The sequence below is a fragment of the Apus apus genome, chromosome 21 (assembly GCF_020740795.1).
Source record: "Apus apus isolate bApuApu2 chromosome 21, bApuApu2.pri.cur, whole genome shotgun sequence".
Classification (NCBI taxonomy): domain Eukaryota; kingdom Metazoa; phylum Chordata; class Aves; order Apodiformes; family Apodidae; genus Apus; species Apus apus.
The window spans coordinates 255,569-275,416 of record NC_067302.1 but is presented as its reverse complement, the minus strand read 5'-3'; the positions used below and the strand labels follow the sequence as shown (position 1 = coordinate 275,416).

At 46.0% G+C, this 19,848-nt stretch overlaps 1 protein-coding gene across 1 annotated transcript; it reads left to right on the top strand.

Annotated features, from left to right (window-relative positions):
• Window positions 1-994: 994 nt before the first annotated feature.
• HTR1D (5-hydroxytryptamine receptor 1D) lies at window positions 995-19,023 on the top strand. Its single transcript, XM_051638086.1, has 4 exons — window positions 995-1,025; window positions 13,005-13,055; window positions 15,983-16,253; window positions 16,391-19,023. The coding sequence occupies exon 4, from the start codon at window positions 17,247-17,249 to the stop codon at window positions 18,381-18,383; it is 1,137 nt and encodes a 378-aa protein (XP_051494046.1). The 5' UTR covers window positions 995-1,025; window positions 13,005-13,055; window positions 15,983-16,253; window positions 16,391-17,246; the 3' UTR covers window positions 18,384-19,023.
• The last annotated feature ends 825 nt before the right edge of the window (window positions 19,024-19,848 follow it).

Sequence of the window (19,848 nt, the reverse complement as noted above, 5' to 3'; positions counted from 1 at the left end):
AGTCATTTATCCTCAAATCACCTGAAATAATACAGGGGGCTATGACACCACGGCCTGTCAGAGTGATGCTTCACGTCACTGGGGCAAGGCTCAGGCTGATGCAGTGGGGCCTGTTGTGAGGACACCCAGCAGGACTCAGGAAGTTATTGTCCCTGGGTACCGGGTATGGTGAGGCCAGACCTTGAGTACTGTGTTCAGGTTTGGGCCCATCTCAACAAGAAGGACACTGAGGTGCTGGAGGGAGTCCAGAGAAGGGCAAGAGAGCTGGGGAAGGGGCTGGAGCACAAGCCTTTTGGGGAGCATCTGAGGGAACTGGGGGTTCAGCCTGGAGACAAGGAGGCTGAGGGGAGACCCTCTGGCTCTGCAACTGCCTGAGGGGAGGCTGGAGCGAGGAGCAGTTGGTCTCTTCTCCCAGGTAACACGCAGAAGGACAGGTGGAAACGGCCTCAAGTTACACCGGGGAAGTTTAGATCAGATAGTAGAAGAAAGTTCTTCACTGAAAGGGTAATTAAACACTGGCACAGGCTGCCCAGGGAGGTGGTTGAATCCCCATCCCTGGAGGTGTTTCCAAGACCTGCAGACGTGGTGCTGAGGGCCGTGGTTTAGCACTGGACTCAGTAGCATTGGGTTAATGGTTGGACTCCATGATCTTAAAGGTCTTTTCTAACCAGATCGGTTCTGTGATTCTGAGGGGTTCGAGGCCCATCCCGGTCCCCCCGCAGGGGCAGCACAGCCCCAGTGCCCCCCGGCCGGGACTCCCCCCGTGGCAGGTCCCGGCACGTCCGGCCCCCGGGGCTGAGCGAGAGGAGAGGAGAGGAGAGGAGAGGAGAGGAGAGGAGAGGAGAGGAGAGGAGAGGAGAGGAGAGGAGAGGAGAGGAGAGGAGAGGAGAGGAGAGGAGAGGAGAGGAGAGGAGAGGAGAGGAGCGGGACGCGCGGCGCTGGCTCAGCCAAGCCCTGCCGGGGCCGCCGGGATTTGGGGCGGGCGCTGCCAGGGCCGGGAGCGAGCGGGACGGCGGGGATGGCAGGTGAGTGATGCCGGGGGGTGCCGGGGAGATGCCGGGGTGATCCCGGGGTGATGCCGAGGTGATCCCGGGGACATGTCGAGGTGATACCGGGAAGATGCCGGGAAGATGCCGAGGTGATACCGGGGAGATGCCGGGGTGACACCGGGCGCTGCCTCCGAGCCGACGGGTCGGGCTCCCTGCGTCGTTTGTGCCGGCCGGGCGGGGGGTTGCGGGGGTTCCTGTTGGATTTGGCTCCCACCGCGGGGACCCCCCGGGCCGCCTGCGCAGCCGGTGCCGGGGGGGAAAGGGCGGTCGGAGCCCTGACACTGCGGCTGGACCGTGCCCGGGGACGAGCTGTTCGCTCCCCGACCCGCCGCTGGAGCCGGGGGCTGCGGCGGGGGGAGAGGAGCCCCCTCCTCGGCATCGCCCTCCCGGCCGGACGCGGAGCCCCGGGATCCCAGCAGCGTTTCTGCTGCCAGCTCATCTTGAGGGAGGCTTTGCTCTCACAGGCAACTCAAACTTTCCAATCGATGCTGCAGGTCTCTTCCCCCGGGTATAGGGTGACCTTGGGTAAACGATCACTTTTAAAGTGCAAATGTCTGTGGATTGCCCTGGGGTGAGCTTTGGGTGACTGTGGCTCCAGATCTGTGTGGTAATGGTTGTCCCAGCATTATCCCGCACCATCCTGGTTTGTCTATCACAAGTGACCCAGCTGCCTGGCTTCTTTGTCACTCCTGCTTCAGGTAAGATGGTGACCAAATGTCACCTCCATTTAGGCACCAGCATAAAGCCAGGAGTCTCCACAGCAGTGTATCTCTAGAGTCCTCACCCATTCATGCTTATGTACCTGCTTGGATGCAGGCCAGGATTTCCACCAGTTTCCCACTTGGAGCCAACTGGGACTTGGCTGCCACCACATCACGTGTTAAACGAAATGTTGAGTGCGAAGCACTTTTGGGATGAGCTTTGGTACTACAGCAAAGGGCAGGAGCCAGCCAAGGACAAGGACTGCCAGCATTGCCCTGTGATCATGAGATGGTTCTGATTTCTCCTGGATACTGTGGGCAGCAATGCTTGAACAACAACTTCCAGGAGAATACTGTTTCCCCAGAAAACCAAAATGAGTCTCTTTCCCAGTTGTGAGCCTGAACTAAACCCCAAGGAAGAAGCTTGCTTCACAAAACCTAAATGTACAACTGGCTTCAAAATGATAAAAATTACTTTGCCAGTAATTGTAACTTCCTCATGACAGGAACTGTTGTCAAGGGAGTGTGAAATAGATTATTCTGGGAAGAAATGGGATCTGTGAGGTTTCTCAAGACTGATTAGCCTTTTTTCCCCTCATGTCCTCCCCAGAGTTAAGGTGGTATAATAAAAAAGGATTTAGGTTGTATATCATGCATGCTTTTCAAAATTTTAAAAGAAACAAATAGATTAAAAATGCCAGTCTGTTGCTTTTCATGTTGCCTTTAACACTTTCTGGCTTTCCCATTTACCCCCAGATCCTGATGGTCTCAGAGGAGCATTCTTACCTGCCATCACTCATCCATTTTTCCTGAAATCACAGATTGTTCTGTCACCTTTGCAGCTGATGGTCACTCCCTATATTGCAGTTCTCATTTGGGAGGAGACAGAAATTGAGCACGTGTGATGCAGGCATGTGTGAGTAAATGGCAGAGAATAAGGAAATACAAAAATTACAAAAAATCAAACCTGCCTTGTGAACAATGCTGGTTTGCAGCTTTATTAGCAATCTGGGAAGTATATTTCTTAAATTAAGATGTTAAAATGCAGAAAGATGTCAGGGGTCTGGCTGCTTACACTGTCTAACACAGAGCAAGCATGATGGCAACGCAGTTCTCTTGGAGCTGTTTGCCTGGCTAGAGTTGTCCTACATACAGTTCTGAGGGGAACCTTTCTGATATGAAAAGTTAGCACAAAAAAGATGACAAGTCTTTCCTCTGCCTTTTCTGTAGATTCTTTTCTGCCCCCTTGGTGATGCTCTCAGAAATGCATGTAGAGAGGAACACCATTCAGAGCACACACAAGTGACAATCCGTGACACCCAGAGCTGCAGTGCAGGACCCACCTGAGGTGATCCTTCTGTCCGTCCTGCCACCTCCCAGTCTGCCCAGATCCAACCCTATATGAGCACAGAGACCTTGTGCAGAGAAGAATTTAGAAACATTACCATCTCTGGGGATATTGAAATTGGGGTGGCTAGGGGAGTTTATTCTAAACCACTAGTCAGGTGTAAACAGGATGCAGACAAAACAGCCAAGTTTAAATACCTCACCTCACCTCTCCCTCTTCCCAAATGTTACTTGGTTCCTGCTTTCTCTACCTTCTCCCCCCAGCAGGACCCTGGGACAGGGAATGGGGTTTACAGTTAGCGTGTGTCACACACTATTTTCTGCTGCTTCTTCCTCCTCAGGGAGAAGGGCTCCACTGCAGGGTCCCACCCTGAGAAAGTCTTTCATGAACCCCTCCAACCTGAGTCCTTCCCATGTGAATTCCCTCAGGAGCTTCTCCAGGAGTTGCCCACAGAGCCATGGCTGCTTCAGACTCAGCAACTTCCCCTGGAGTGGGGTCCTACATGGCTGCAGATCCACATGTACCCCAGTGTGCTCCTTCACGGGCTCTCCACCATAACCCTCCACAACTACCACCTCACCATGGGCTGCTGTGGGGAAATCTCAGCTTGGGAACCTCCTCCCTGTCCTTCCTCACCACCCTTGGTATCTCTGCTCCAGCATTGCTCTCCCCTCCCCCTCTCCAATGTCCTGATGTCTACAAGCAGTTAATTTCTTGTTTCTTGAAGATATTAATCACAGAAGCACACCCGTTGTCACTGATGGGTTTGGCCTTGGCCAGAGGTGTGGCTGGAATTTTGGAGCTGGGGGAACTTTCAGCAGCTTCTCACAGGAGCCACCAGTGGGACCCTTCCCCCATTACCAACCCCCCTCCCCGAAACCAACACATACAGTCATCTACCAAGAGCTAGATAAGTAATATTTAGTAATAAGGTATAACAGCAGTTGGAACTTGGTAGTTAGCAATTGGTTGGGTAGCTAATACATGTTGTCTGTGTATAATCAGCAACCTGATTTCTAACCTGACACGGCATGGATTTGACAGATGGATCACTCAATGGATAAGAGATTGGCTGGATGGCCCCACCCAGAGTTGTGGTCAATGGCTCCATGTCCAAATGGAGGCAGGTGATGAGTGGTGTCCCTCAGGGGTCAGTACTGGGACCAGGGCTGTTCAACACCTTTGTTGGAGACATGGACAGTGGGACTGAGTGTGTCCTCAGCAGGTTTGCTGGTGACCCCAGGCTGTGCAGGGTGGCTGGCACCCTAGAGGGAAGGGATCCGTCCAGAGGGAGCTGGACAGGCTGGAGAGGTGGCCAATGCCAGGCTCCTGAGGTTCAACAAGGCCAAGTGCAGGGTCCTGCCCCTGGGTCAGCACAACCCCAGGCACAGATCCAGGCTGGGGGGAGAATGGCTGGAGAGCAGCCCTGAGGAGAAGGACGTGGGGTGGGAGGAGATGAGAAGCTGGACATGAGCCACCAGTGTGTGCTGGAGCCCAGAGGCCAATTGTGTCCTGGGCTGCATCCAAAGAAGTGTGGCCAGCAGGGCCAGGGGGGATCCTGCCCCTCTGCTCTGCTCTGGTCAGACCCCACCTGGAGTAATTTGTCCAGCTCTGGAGCCCTCAGCACAGGAGAGACATGGAGCTGTTGGAGAGGGGCCAGAGAAGAGCCATGAAGATGATCCAAGGGCTGGAGCAGCTCTGCTCTGGAGACAGGCTGTGTTGGGGTGTTCAGCCTGGAGAAGAGAAGGCTCCAGGGAGACCTGAGAGCACCTTCCAGTGCCTGAAGGGGCTCCAGGAAAGCTGGGAAGGGGCTTTTCACCAGAGAGGGCAGTGATAGGACAAGGGTAATGTTTTTAAACTGAAAGAGGGGAGATTGAGGTTAGATATTAGGAAGAAATTCTTCACTCTTAAGGGTGGTGAGGAACTGGAATGGGTTGCTCAGGGACGTTGTTGATGCCCCATCCCTGAAGGTTTTCAAGGACAGGTCAGATGAGGCTTGTGCAGCCTGGTCTGGTGGGAGGAGTCCCTGCTCATGGCAGGTGGCTTAGAACCTGATGATTTTTAAGGTCCCTTCCAACTTCAACCATTCTATGATTCTATGAAGGCACGAGAGAAAAATATCAATACTTTCTTGAAGGCTGAGCAAAAATAGAAGGTAGGGAGAGGGGAGAGGTGTTAAACATTGCCAGTATTTTCTTGCCAATTATCACAGTTTCTTATTTAAAAGGGGAAATGTTTTGTGTACCATTTATCATAGAGAAAGCTGTTCTCTGTATCAAAGAAAAAAATATTATAATAACATTATTACAAAATGACTAATATTTAACATTAACATTAATATTATAGTATTATAATGGTTGTATTCTTAAAATAATAATTTTAGATTGAGGTATGCAGCATGAACCATGCTGGAGTGAACAAATGTTATGCCATGTGGAGTTCTCTACCAACATGAGTTCTTTTGTACCATCTCCCTTTACAGTCACAGAAGAGATTCTCAGCCCTAAGGGCTCAGATCTCTGTCAGAGGTGACCAACTCTGGCTGAGCTTTAGAGATCCAAGTGGACTGCAATGAATCCCACATTAACTTTGCTGTTTTGTGAAGCATCACTGAAGCTGGGGACAAGGGAGGAATGTTGAAAACAGTGCTGATATTTATGGTTTTATAAGATGTGGAAAATATTATAGTGAACAGAATTGATATATCGACCTAATGTAATAGAGCAAAGAAATTTTTTTTTTTTTCCTAATTAAAAACTTAGAAAATGTACAGTTCATTGTATAATGACTAACACAACAACAGTGACTGCGTACTTACAGTATTTGAAGGTTGTAATTTCCCCAATTAGTTGGACAACTTATGAAGTGCAACAATACATTCAGTTCAGAAGAATTTGCATCTCAAAAAAGGAAGGTCAGGAGAGTGCAAACTAACCAGAACTGAAATATTACAGCTCTGTACCCTGATAAATGTTCCAGTACTAAAAAGTTGTTTGGTGTTGATGCGAAGTACACCTGAGATCACAAAAGCATCTTGAATAATCAGAATAACCAGTCTAGCCAGTAATACAGTGGCCTTGCTACTCCCAAAACACATGAGAAATCCAGGTGCAGACTCATACTCTTACGGATTCAACTCAGAGCCTCAAGAATTTTTAATAATTTATTTTCCTAATAGAGGTACCCGCAAAAATCCAGAATCAAGATCCTGCAAAATGCCAGGAAGTGAAAATCACTGCCCAGATGCACAGAGGTGTGAGAAGGGTTGGGTGTGTGTCTGATGCACCTGCCTGGGCTGCTCTGTGCTCACAGGTGTGTTCACTGCCTATCTGGCAGGCAGGTAGGAGGAATTCACCCTTCCTGCTCTGCTGTGTGAGGCACCCACCAAGCAGTGGCCAAAGGAGCTCCGGACCCCATGCTGTCATGCTCACAGCCCTGCTAGAGCTGGGGAGGAGGGAGAGGAGGATTAGGCTGTGAGCAGTTTCCTCCTGCCAGTGAAACTACTCTTATGCTCTGCAGAACTGAACCTCTCTCAGTCCTCCCTGGCTGGAGCCTGAGATGTATGAGATGTCTCTGCCACACACAGCAGTGGGTGAGAGCAGAGGAGCAAAGGAGGACCTTGCCACCCAAGCTCTCTCGTGGCCTTGAGGGTTGTCGCTTCCTGCAGGTGGTCTTGGATTCCCCCCAAAACCGTGATGTCCTTCCAGCTGGCAATCCTTGCTTGAGCAGAACACCAAGCAGGAATAGCAAGTGTGCTCATCCCTCTCTCCCAGGGACATGGCAGCTTGTCTCAGGGACACTTTTGCAGGCTCTGAGTTTAGCTTCTGTACCCAATGTTGAAATCACCTCCTCACCACATGAGGACACTTGCTCCTATTCTAGATTACTCTGCTGTCTTTTTAATGTGCTAACTGTAAGTTCAAGTGGCACATTAGCTTGTGCATACCAGGCAGCAAATGACCAAGCTCCCATTACAGATCTTAAACTGATTCCCTTAATTATTTTTCTTCTCTATTTGGCAATGAAGAAGCCTTTTCTAGTATTTTTCTAGAATCCTTTTTCTAATAAACTAAATCCTAGTTTATTATGCAAGATACATATACGTATTATTTCCTGTCAGGTTTATTCTATCTTATTTATAGCTTTTGCAAAATGTTGTAACTTCCATAGAATCATAGAATCATCCTGGTTGGAAAAGACCTTGAAGATCATCAAGTCCAACCATAACCTAAATCCCCTGCCATAACCTACTCTGCCCATTCAGTGCTTAAATCATGTCCCTAACACCACATCTATATTTCTTTTAAGCACTTCCAGGGATGGTGACTCCACCACCTCCCTGGGCAGCCTGTTCCACTGCCCAACCACTCTTTGGGAAAATAAATTCTTTCTAATCTCCAGCCTAACCCTCCCCTGGTGCAGCTTCAGGCCATTTCCTCTGGTCCTGTCATGATTCACTTGAGAGAAGAGCCCAACTCCCACCTCCCTACAACCTCCTCTCAGGCAGCTAAATCCAAAGACAGGAATCTGGTTAGGACTATGGTTACTTTTGCAGCATACCCAGTCCTTTATACTGATGCATGCAAATCTACTCACATTACATTTTACAGATTTAACCAATTTTTTACTTTTATGTAGATTTTACCTGTTCTGTGAATCTCATTTTTCAGTGCAATACACTATGACATTGCCTTGTTTTTATCCCAGAAGCTGCACCCTGATTTGATGACTGTGTATGGACTGGCAGATCAGCCCAGTTTATTCTAAATGTATTTTCTGATGTTTGAACAGGATCCTTGTATCCAAGTTGGACCCCACAGATACTGTTATGCTGGATACTTAAGTCAATTGTCCCAAATATGCAGAAACTGATGCAAAAATTTCTCTTTCTTTTGAGTTCCATGAAATGTATTTTTGGAAGCTGTGGGTCCTGTTAGTGCCATCTGGTGTTTGTCAGCCCACACAGGTAGTAGCTTTATTACTGGTCAAGGTTTCAGCACAATAGAATCACAGAATCATAGAATCAAAATCATAGAGTCAAAGAATGTGTAGGGTTGGAAGGGACCTTTAAAGGTCTTCTAGTCAAGCCTACCTGCAGTGCACAGGGACCTTTTTAACTAGATCAGGTTGCTCAGAGCTTTGTCAAGCCTGACCTTGAATGTATCTGGGGATGGGGCCTCCACCAACTCTCTGGGTAACCTGTTCCAGTGCCTCACCACTCTCACAGTAAAGAACTTCTTCCTGATATCCAATCTAAATCTACCCTGCTCTAGTTTAAGGCCATTGCCCCTGGTCCTATTGCTCCTTGTCCTTGTGAACAGCCCCTCCCCAGCTTTCCTGGAGCCCCTTCAGGTACTGGAGGGCCACTATAAGGTCTCCCAGGAGCCTCCTCCTCTCCAGGCTGAACAATCCCAGCTCTCTCAGCCCATCTTCACAGGAGAGGTGCTGCAACCCTCTGATAATGTTTGTGACCCTTCTCTGGACCCATTCCAACAAGTCCGTGTCCCTCTTGTGTTGAGGACTCCAAAGCTGGACACAGTATTCCAGGTGTGGCCTCACAAGAGTGGAGTAGAGGGGCAGAATCACCTCCCCTTGACCTGCTGGCCATGCTACTTTTGATGCAGCCCAGGACACAGTTGGCTTTCTGGGCTGCAAGTGCACATGTTGTTTGCTCATGTCCCAGCTTTTTGTCACCAGCATCCCCAAGTCCCATTCCACAGGGCTGCTCTCTACCACATCATCCCCCAGCTTGTATTGATCATGAGGACTGCCCATACCCAGGTGCAGGACCTTGCACTTGGTCATGTTGAACCTCATGATGTTCACATGGGCCCAGTTTGCCAGCTTGTCCAGGTCTCTCTGCATGGCATCCCATCCCTTTGATGTGTCCATTGCACACCCAGCTTGGTGTCATCTGCAAGCTTGCTGAGGGTGCCCTCGATCCCACCATCTGTGTCATTGATGTAGATATTAAACAGCACTGATCCCAGTATGGATCCCTGAGGGACACCACTTGTCACCCTCTCCATCTGGACATTGAGCCATTGACCACCACCCCCTGGATGTGTCCATCCAGCCAATTCCTTATTCACTGAACAGTCCACCCATCAAATCTCTATCTCTCCAGTTTAGAGAGAAGGATGGTTTTTTTGGGACTATGTCAAAGGCCTTGCACAAGTCCAGATAGATGACATCCACTGATACCTGCTTTATTTAGGCAAGACAGAGGTTGCTACATTTAAATGAAAAATTAGAATTGGTTATTAAGAGATGGGAGAGCAAATGGATTTCCAGTAGTTTGATGAAATGTATCTCTGTTCTCAGCCATCCCTTCACAAACCCCTGGTTGTTACCCAGCTACAAGTGGAGAGAATGAACTCTCCAATTCCTCTAACTTCAGTGTGAACTGAAAGGAAAAGTGTGAACTTCCTAAAAGACATTTCATCTTGGGTTTTTTTGGGTTTTCTGTTGTTTGGTTTTGTTTTTTTTTCCCTTTCTTTGCTCTTCTATTCAGTGAAGGAGCAAATTCTGTTTTTCATTTCAACATAGTCTTTTTGTGTCTACTGTTTGCCTCAGAGCAGATCTGCAGGGGTGCACCAAAGCTCTCTTTGCAGCCAAGCATTCAGCTGCACAATAGAATTGCTGTCTGCAAGGATCACCCTTCTCCAGAGATGGTAGCTGTGCACCAGAAATGTGTCATGACTTTGTGTACACTCTGAACTGAGTATCTTTGGAAATGCTTGATGGTGTTTCTCCATGCAGAGCTGCAGCTCCATGTCTGCAGAGCCCACCCCATTGTAACAAGCTGTCAGTGTCACATAATGTCACACGCCTGCCTTGTCACACTTTGGTGCTTAGTTTCTCCTCCAGCTTAACCACACTGGAGACCCTCCACTGATGCCTTGACCTTGCTGTGTCAGTGTAAGCCCAGAGATGGAACACAGAGAATCTATTCAAAAGAAGTACCTGGCTTTAAGTAAGGCCCCAGAACTGTGAAGCAGTCCCAGTGGTCATCACCAACAGTTAAAGCAGGTTCTCTTTCCACCTTCCAGACTGTAAACTGAGCTTTCTGCTAAGTTAAATAGCACTACGTGGTCTAACATTTTCTCTCAATTTAAATGCTCTTTCATCTGATGAAGTGATCTTGCCTTATTTTTGATGAATACAGATACATCTGGGGTGCAGGAGAGAGGCAGTTGCAGAGGGCAGTCCTGGTCTCTGGTGCTCCTGCAGTTATGAGATGCTCTTCTCTCCCCACTGGCTACAGAAGAGACCCTGGTGTCTGTGCTGATTGCTGTGGTTGTGTCATCACTGTCAAATATCTTCACTCCAGGGACTCTGTGCCTCAGTTTCTCATAATCCTCCCTGTATGAGTCTAAGTTTGCCTCATCCTCCCTCAACTGCCAAACCTGCACACCACTCTGGGGACAGTGTGGATAAACCAAGGACAGGTTTGTCCTACTTTGCTTTTTGGTTGTTGCTGCCTGCTCTTGTGGTGAGCTTTGCTGCAAGCACACAACCCTGCAGTTTGCCCCAGGCTGTGCACTGGACGTCACACCTGCCACGCTGTGAAAATCTTGCTCTGGGAGGCTGTGGCATCTCCTTCCATTGATTTCAGGCAATTGAACTGAAAAAAATACCCACATCCCATGGCCAAGGGCACCATGAAGTGATGGGTGAAGGACAGTGCTGATGCAGCCAAACTGTCTGAGAGGATTTCCATCTGAGAAGTGTGGGTGAAAACTTGGTGGGAGGCCAGAGGGATCACATTGTCTGCCATGTGAGGAGAGGCTGGGAAAACTGGGCTTGTTCAGCCTGGAGAAAAGAAGGCTCAGGGGAGACCTCATCATCATGTTCCTGTACTTCAATGGGGGCTACCAAGAAGATGGAGACTCCCTGTTTACAAGGAATCACATGGAAAAGACATGGGGGTCATGGGCACAAGTTGCTCCAGGGGAGATTCCAATTGGACACAAGAGGTAAAATTTTCACCATGAGGTCCAACATTGGAAGAGTCTCCCAAAGGAAGTGGTGGATTCCCCCACATTGGACAGTTTGAAGTCTCAGCTTGACAGGGTGCTGAGCCACCTCATATCAACTATGGTACTACCTCCAAAGGTTGGACCAGATGATCCTTGTGGTCCCTTCCAACCTGACATTCCATGATTCCTTCAGCACCACAAACGTAACTTCAGACACCAGAGCTGATGGTCCAGGATTACCTGGACTGCAAACTGCACACACTGAAGACAAGAATATTGTCCAGAGGCGATCATATAATCAGGTTCTACTCAGTACTCTTCATGCTGTGGAGATCAGGTAAACCCTGCCAAGGCAAGATGTCCCACTGGGAGGTTGCTCTCAGCTGAACATGCCAGATGGCCTCTTTTTTCTTCTGGGCTCCCAGTGTTTCAAGACGTATATGTCTACACATTTGTATTCTCTTTTCCTTAATATGCAACTATATGTATGACCTATACTTGACTTAATTTAACAACTGCTTGGGATTTAATGTTGTTTTTCTTCAGTGTTCACAGTTCAAGCAAACAATTTTTTTCCTTTTCCCTTTTTTTCTTTTTTTTTCCCTTTTTTTTTTTTTTTAAAACAGGAAAATATTTTCTCTCTATTCAGAATATTTTCTCAAAAAATAGGTAACAACTGAAATACAAAATTACTGGGAAGACATTCATTTCACCTATATGGTAAATAAAGTTCATTACATCCTTATATACTAATTCCTACTGGAGTCTGATCACTAATTTTTTTTAATTCTACCAATGGTAGTGATCACCAACTCACAGAAGGTAAGTAACAGAGTTTCTGAAACAGGCATCACAGGTAAGTGCGTGGAAAGAAACTTTTTAAAGTAGATTCAGAGTCCCTGGTTCCTAAACACATATATAAGCATGGAACTTTGTGTTTTCAGTAGTCCACACAGTGTCATGGTTATCTATAATACATGAAGTGATATCATTAAGCAGATGCATAAGTCATTGCAATAGAGGGACTATAGATTTTAAGCAACTTTTATGACTGTCCTATCTGACCTTGTGCACATCCCCAAGAGGAACACTGCCTGCCAGGTTTGCCCACAGAACCAGCCAAGAACTTCCAACCAAGTGGATTATAGTTCTGGTTAGACACTACACTGTGTTCAGTTCGGGTTTTTTTAATTTTACATGTATATTTTACAGTTCCATACATTATACTGTGTAGTGACACTTTACTGCTTGTCAGGGAAGGATTATTTTGATTAATTATTCTGCATAAGTCTACAGTCCCTGGTGAGAATTTGGCACATGGGGAATATATTTTAATGTCAGCACAGTGAACGTCCAGGACAAAGCTCTAAGTAGGGAACAGAAATTCTGTCAGGCCCACAAGCTCTCTTTTGTATTAATCTGAAACCAGTAAATAATATCATCTCGCTGCCCAGCACAATTATTGATACACCTCTGAAGGATGCCCCCCTGCCAGCCCAAATGGGTAAGAGCTGCTCAATGAGGTACATGTATTTCAGTTGAAAGTCTCAAAATCAAAAGAGACTTTGTCTGCACAATACAGGATTTTATTAAGCTTAAGGATATACACTACCTAAGGCTTTGAGGACTCCAATAGAAATCCTACAAGATGTGTGTCTCATGGGGTTTAGAAACCTGATCTGGAGTTACTTTTGAAAGTAACTTTCATTCATCACATCACAGGAAAACCTCGTTTACTTATAAAAATCAATTCAGTGACTCAGTATCTGTTGAGGCCTTATTTAACTTCAGTAAGATATTCTCCCAGTGTCAGGCTGTCCTGTTTACTGGTATATTGAAGACTAATAATTCAGTTGAAGTCTAGACTAGTTCATTTGACTGCAAATGCCATGTTTCACATCGGCTTTTTATTTTTTCCCCACAGTGACTGACAGTTGTTGGAAGCAATAGGACTGCCAGGCTTGTTCAAACACAGGTGGGTGGGTGATGTGCACTTCATTTCATTTCACATTGCTCTAATTGTTCTAACACTGAATAACTGCAAGGTGGGGAAGCCTTGCTACAACTTTTCTGAGCAACTGAAATCAAGATTGGACCAGGGTTTAGTTTTTAAGTAAGACAGTCATTGTCTTTAATATTGTTAATCAGTCTGTCTGGTGTTCTTGGTTTAGATTTTCTCCTGCATGGGATGTGTGATCAGCCCAGTATTCAGGTAAAGAGGTTTCTTAGACTCCAAAAGTGTCAGCTCTGAATTGAGCTATTACTGAGTCAAGCAGTTAAAGGGATGGTAAAGGTGTGGGGAAAAAAACAACCCAGAGAAGACAAAGGAACTTTCTCACTGAGAAACTAGATTAACTTCATCATCCCTGCTCACTAAAGAGAATTCAGAGAATGTTTAACACGTGAAACTTTTATTTCTGGCCAAGGTGAACAACAACAACTCTTCACTATCAGAGAGCTAAAGAGTTCAATGCAACTCAAGATCCAAAGTGCAGTGGTTTCAGCAGGGTTGTTCATCCTCTGCTTAGAACTCCTGGGCAAGTGCTTAACCATAAGCTTGATGTCTGTTCCTAGCCAGCTGGCAGGAATTATCATAGAATCATAGAGAGGTTTGAGTTGCAAGAGACCTTAAAGATCCTCTAGTTCCAACCCCCCTGCATGGGCAGGGACACCTCCCACCAGTCCAGGTTGCTCCAAGCCCCATCCAACCTGCCCTTCAACACTGCCAGGGATGGGGCAGCCACAGCTTCCCTGGGCAGCCTGGGCCAGGGTCTCACCACCCTCACAGCGAAGGATTTATTCCTAATGTCTAAACTAATCTTCCCTCTTCCACTTTAAAGCCCTTCCCCATCATCCCATCCCTCCCTGCCCTTGTCCCAAGCCCCTCCCCAGCTTTTCTGGAGCCCCTTCAGGCACTGGAAGGTGCTCTAAGGTCTCCCTGGAGCCTCCTCTCCTCCAGGCTGAACACCCCCAACTTTTCCAGCCTGTTTCCAAAGCAGAGTGCTCCAGCCCTTGGATCATCTCTGTGGCCTCATCTGGACTCGCTTCAGGAGCTCCATGTACTTCTTATGTTGGAGACTGCAGGTGGGACCTCATGAGAGCCAAGTAAAGTGGGAGAATCACCTCCCTGAATCTGCTGGCCATGCTTCTTTTCATAGAATCACAAAGTTGTCAGAGTTGGAAGGGACCTCTAGAGATCATCTAGTCCAGGCCCCCTGCTAAAGCAGGAGCTCCTGGAGCACAGGGCTGCATCCAGGTGGGTTCTGAATATCTCCCAAGAAGGAGACTTCACAACCCTCCTGGGCAGCCTGTTCCAGGGCTCTGTCACTCTCACTGTAAAGAAGTTTTTCCTCATATATCAGTGGCACTTCCCATGTTCCAGCTTGTGCCCGTTGCCCCTAGTCCTTTCACTGAGAACTACTGAGCAGAGTCTGGCTCCTCCATCGTCCTTGCACCCACCCTTTAGATACTTGCATACATTGATAAGGTCTCCCCTCAGCCTTCTCTCCTCCAGGCTAAACAGTCCCAGCTCTCTCAGCCTTTTCTCATCAGGGAGATACCTCAGTCAGCTCTGGCAACTTACCTTGCATGCATTGTTTTTCTCCTTCAGTCTGCAGAACTGCAAAATGGTTCTGGAAGTGCACCCTAGGTTTTGAGGGAAGTCTCTTTTTCCTTTGAGTTTTTGACAACAATATTCCATTCCTCTTTATCATTTTCCACTGCATTAATTTCCCTCCTTTCTGTATTTGTTAATGGAGGGGCGCAGCTGTTGCTCCAGCAATGCCCAGGTCTCCTCAGCATCTCTTGCAAGAGCTGTTGACTCCTTCTTTGTGCCTCCTCTCCCCTCGTGTTTCCCAGACAGAGGGAAACCTTCAGAAAAAAAGAGTGAGAAGAAAGGGTTATATTATAATAAACAATAGTACACATAGTAATCGTGGTGTTATGCGGGACATTCAAACTGGCTTTGTAAAAGGAAGTTATGCCTCACAAATCGGTTGAAGTTATTAAGAAAAACTGATGGATTGGGTGAAGTCCAAGTGATATAATTACTAGGACTCTCTAGAGAGTTTTGACAAGGCCCTCTGCCAGAGTCTCTGAAAGGAGGTGAATAAAGAAGGCTCAGGCTACTGTATATATTGAGTGATCTGGAAAGTACATGAATAGTGGGGTGATGACATCTGCTGATGAAACAAAGCTCTTCAGGGTAATAGAGACAAGGACCAACTGTGCAGAGCTGCAAAGATCTTGAGTTAGAAAGTGGGAGAAGGAGTACAGTACAGTTAGATGCAAAAAGTGAGAAAACAGGGAAAAATGCTGGTGTTACCATTCATGGCTTTGGAAATATATTATTTGGGACTGGTCTGTGGAAATGTCAGGTTGATGCTAAGTGATGATTAAAAAAGTGAAGTAAATCTCCAGAAGTATTAGGAAAGAAATTGAGAAACAAACAGAAAATATTTATATACTGCAGTATGAATCTATGGTGTATACACACCCTGAACACTGTGGTTCTGGCCCCTCTGTCTGAAAAAGAATATATCAGAGTTGGGGAATTGTCAGAAAAAGGCAACAGGGTGAACATGTGGGTCATTGTCAGAGACAGGTGACTGGATCTGATGGACTTTGGTCACTATGGCTGTTCTTATGTTCAAAAATTGTTATAAGTTGAACCTTTCCTCAGTGTCACAAAAGTGGTCATTAGGAAGAGAGGTCAGTGTTCCTGGAAAAATATTTTTCTCTAAAAACATTTGACTCAAAGAAGGTGGATATTTAGCAAAAAAATAAAACATGTGAAACTGAAAAGTGTTATTTCTTCTGTTAGGATTCAGGAGCTCAGGAGAGGCTGCTTGATGCAAAAGTATTAGTGTTTCACGTAGAATATATGATGCTTTTGCTCCACAGATTCCTAACCAAGTGACTCTCAGTTCTGTGTCAGGAGGCACAAAACTGTACCAGTTGTGACTGACAGAGGGATTTCTCCTTGATGGTGGGGAGGAAGCTGGCCTGGTGGTTATCTTCTTGGAGAAGTTCAGCATCTCTTCTTTCCCTTCCCAGCGTGCCACTCATTACCCTATTTAGGATTTCCTTCAAGAAAGCTTGGACTGACATTCTGGTATTTGTGGGTGGATCTGAGTGAAAAGTTTCAAGGAAATCTGTCTCAGGACTTCTTCAGGTTTGTAAAGATTTCCAGTTACACTAAGTGAATCTAAAGAAACTATGGAAAGCCTGTAGATTGTCTACTGTGATACCTCAACCTCTGTAACTCTTGTATCACCATTCTGGACTAAAATGTTTGCTTTCTTTTTCCAGATCCCCTCAAGCAGCCTATTCTTCCTCATTTGAAGGAGTCACTACTGCACAAATCACTGCAATCATTCACCATGGGAATGATCACGAATGTCTCAGTACTTGGAACATGTTGTGAGCTTCAGCAACAACACGTTGAATTCTAGTACCCAATAGCTGATCTCAGCATTTGAAGGCTGAATGTTGAAGCGAAAACCTGAATGGTCCGGAGGAATAAATGAAAACAGAGCTCTGCCCTTCTCAGAATGAGGTCTTGTTTTAGAAATCTGGCAGAAATTCCTCATACAAAAAGAATCCAGACTGGACTGTTTTATATCTTGTGTACTCTACTAATAAAGTGTCCCTTATAAGTACCAAAACCTTGACACCCAGCTATTAGGGAAGAAGGGAACATCCTCTTGAGGATAGCTTTGTCCCAAGCACAGGGACAGCAATTACATGCCCAGATGTTTCTGTTTTGGCCTCTGAATCTTCAGTATTGATTTATCAGCTTTGCAGAAGATTAGTTCAGAAAGGAGGTGTGAATAAAAGCTAATAAAGTATTATTTAATCATCTGCAAGATGAAAATGAAAAACATATTCCAAATACTTACAATACCTCTTGTGTTGCCTTACACCACAACCATGTCTGGTGGATTATGTTAACATTTTGATTTAACAATGATGTCATTATGTGATGTGATGGAAAATCTAGCTTAGGGGAGTACCTCACCTGCTATGTAAGCTGAAGTTTTCAACGACTTAGTATTTCTTCAGTGTTGGACTCTAGTATGAAAACCTCTACTTCAGCCAAAAAAAATAAGCACCTTTCTTCATCGTCACAGAAAGGTTACAGTGGAAAGTGAAATCATAGCAGAGGATGACTCACTATAACCATTCAGCAGAATTCTCTCTCCAGAGCTCAGCAAATAAGTCATTAAATTTCACTGAAACATCACTAGCTTTGGATGAAAGGACACTACTGGGGCTGAGGATTTCACTGTCAGTCCTTCTGTCTGTTATAACTTTGGCAACGATCCTTGCAAATGTTTTTGTTGTTATTACAATTTTTCTGACTAGAAAGCTCCACACACCTGCAAATTACCTCATTGGCTCCTTGGCAGTGACAGATCTTTTAGTGTCTGTCCTAGTAATGCCCATCAGTATTGCTTACACTGTTACCCACACTTGGGCCTTTGGCCAAATGTTGTGTGATATCTGGTTATCATCAGACATCACGTGCTGCACAGCCTCCATTCTGCACCTCTGTGTTATTGCACTGGACAGATACTGGGCTATCACAGATGCTCTGGAATATGCCAAACGCCGGACCACTGGCAGAGCAGTGCTCATGATTGCTGTGGTCTGGATGATATCTATTAGTATTTCTGTGCCACCATTTTTCTGGAGGCAAGTGAAAGCTCATGAAGAAATTGCAAAATGTACTGTGAACACAGATCAAATTTCCTACACAATTTATTCTACTTGTGGAGCTTTCTACATCCCAACTGTGCTCCTCCTTATATTATATGGTAGAATTTATGTAGCAGCTCGATCCAGGATTCTGAAGCCACTCTCATTATATGGGAAACATTTTACTACTGCACATCTGATTACTGGCTCTGCTGGGTCTTCCCTCTGCTCCATTAATGCTAGCCTTCATGAAGGGCATTCCCATTCAGGTGGATCCCCAATATTTATCAATCATGTTAAAATTAAACTTGCAGATAGTGTCCTGGAAAGGAAAAGAATTTCTGCTGCAAGAGAAAGGAAAGCCACAAAAACTTTAGGCATTATTCTGGGAGCTTTCATTTTCTGCTGGCTGCCTTTTTTTGTCATGTCCCTAGTCCTTCCAATCTGCCAAGATGCTTGTTGGATTCATCCCATCCTACTGGACTTTTTTACATGGTTAGGTTACTTAAACTCATTGATCAATCCAGTCATTTATACAGCTTTTAATGAAGAATTTAAACAGGCTTTCCACAAACTAATACATTTCAAAAAGTGTTCATCTTGAGCCTCTCCTGTTGTTTTACTGACCTAGCAGTCTACCTGGAATCTATTTGTGCTTTTACTCCTAAGGTACAGATTGGATCTTGCATCTCTGCTGCTGCCCCTTGCTCTGCATGTAACTGGTAACTTCTTGCCTGTTTGGTACTTTCTGCCTAGAATTCTGTGTCCCATAACAGAACTTGCCTATAGTCTCTGCAGTGATCGTTGGTGTATGTGAGATCAAGACATGAAATAAGCTTTGTAACAAGTGAAGGAGTGTGAACCAGAGAGCTGAGTTTGTGTGATGGGATGACACACCTATCATGCCTTTGTCACCTGATGGGAGGAAAATGTGTGCATATCTGCAGGGCATCAGTATTTCTGCTGTATATTATTAACAATTTACATAGGCTGAGAAAGTTTCTGGAGAACAGGATCTGATGTCTATGGTGTATCTCCTACCCATTTGATACTGATAAAACCTGTCACTTTTTCAGAAGCAGCAGGGAATGGAAGGCACAGTGTGTCTGTAAGTTCTGTGGCTATTTCACAAACACTGCATTTGAGCTATGCTTTTGGTGAACTGTAAAAAGAAGACAATTTATTAGAAAGAATTTTTACCCATTTTATCATGACTAGACTAGCCAGTGCAGAACTACTATAAAATAAATAGCATGAAAATACCTCAATCTTACATTTCTGTTGTTTTAATTTTTGGCATGCATAAACTGAAACATGAAAATATGTTTAGTGCCCATGTGGAATGACTCCACCTCAAAAAATAACCATAAGGTTCACTCCTTAGTGCCAAGAAATGAAGTTAGAGAGGAGAGAATGAAGTGACAAATCAAGGAAAACTTTCTTAGTAATTAAGGTCATTGGAGTACATGTTGACATTCCTGTCTCTGGAAGTCTTTAAGGACAATGTCAGGACCCTCCTTTGGGGCTGTGGAGAGTGGAGCAGGTTGCCTCTAATGTGCACTTCTCTGCCTCTAGGATTATTTCCCCATTTGGCAGGTGGAAAGCTGGCAGATGGAGGTCTTGGTTGAAGCCTCAGACAGGACAGCACACCAAGTGGTGCAGCCCAGATTTCATTAAACTTTTTAGAGCCTCTGGGCAGTTTACAGCAGAAGTGACATGTCCATACTGGTTATGAGCAACATGCATTTCTTTAAAAGATCTGTCCCATCATCCTTCTGACAACCTTTCTATCTCTCAGCCTGCCCAAATTCATCTCCATCATCCACTACTGTGGCCATCCCAGCACACTCCACCAGAGCCCAGGTCCGTTGCAGCTCTTCAGCCTCTCCCTTCCATTTGCTGCACAGTCATGCAGCTTCTTCCTATTGCTGATGCCTCTGCTGGGTACTGAGGTCCATGAAGTAATACCCCAGGACCACCCACATGCTGCAGAATCTGGCAGAGCAGTTGTGTAGGTCACAGAATTGTAGCCTTCTCACAGTACACACCAAGGGCCACTAAGGCTGCTC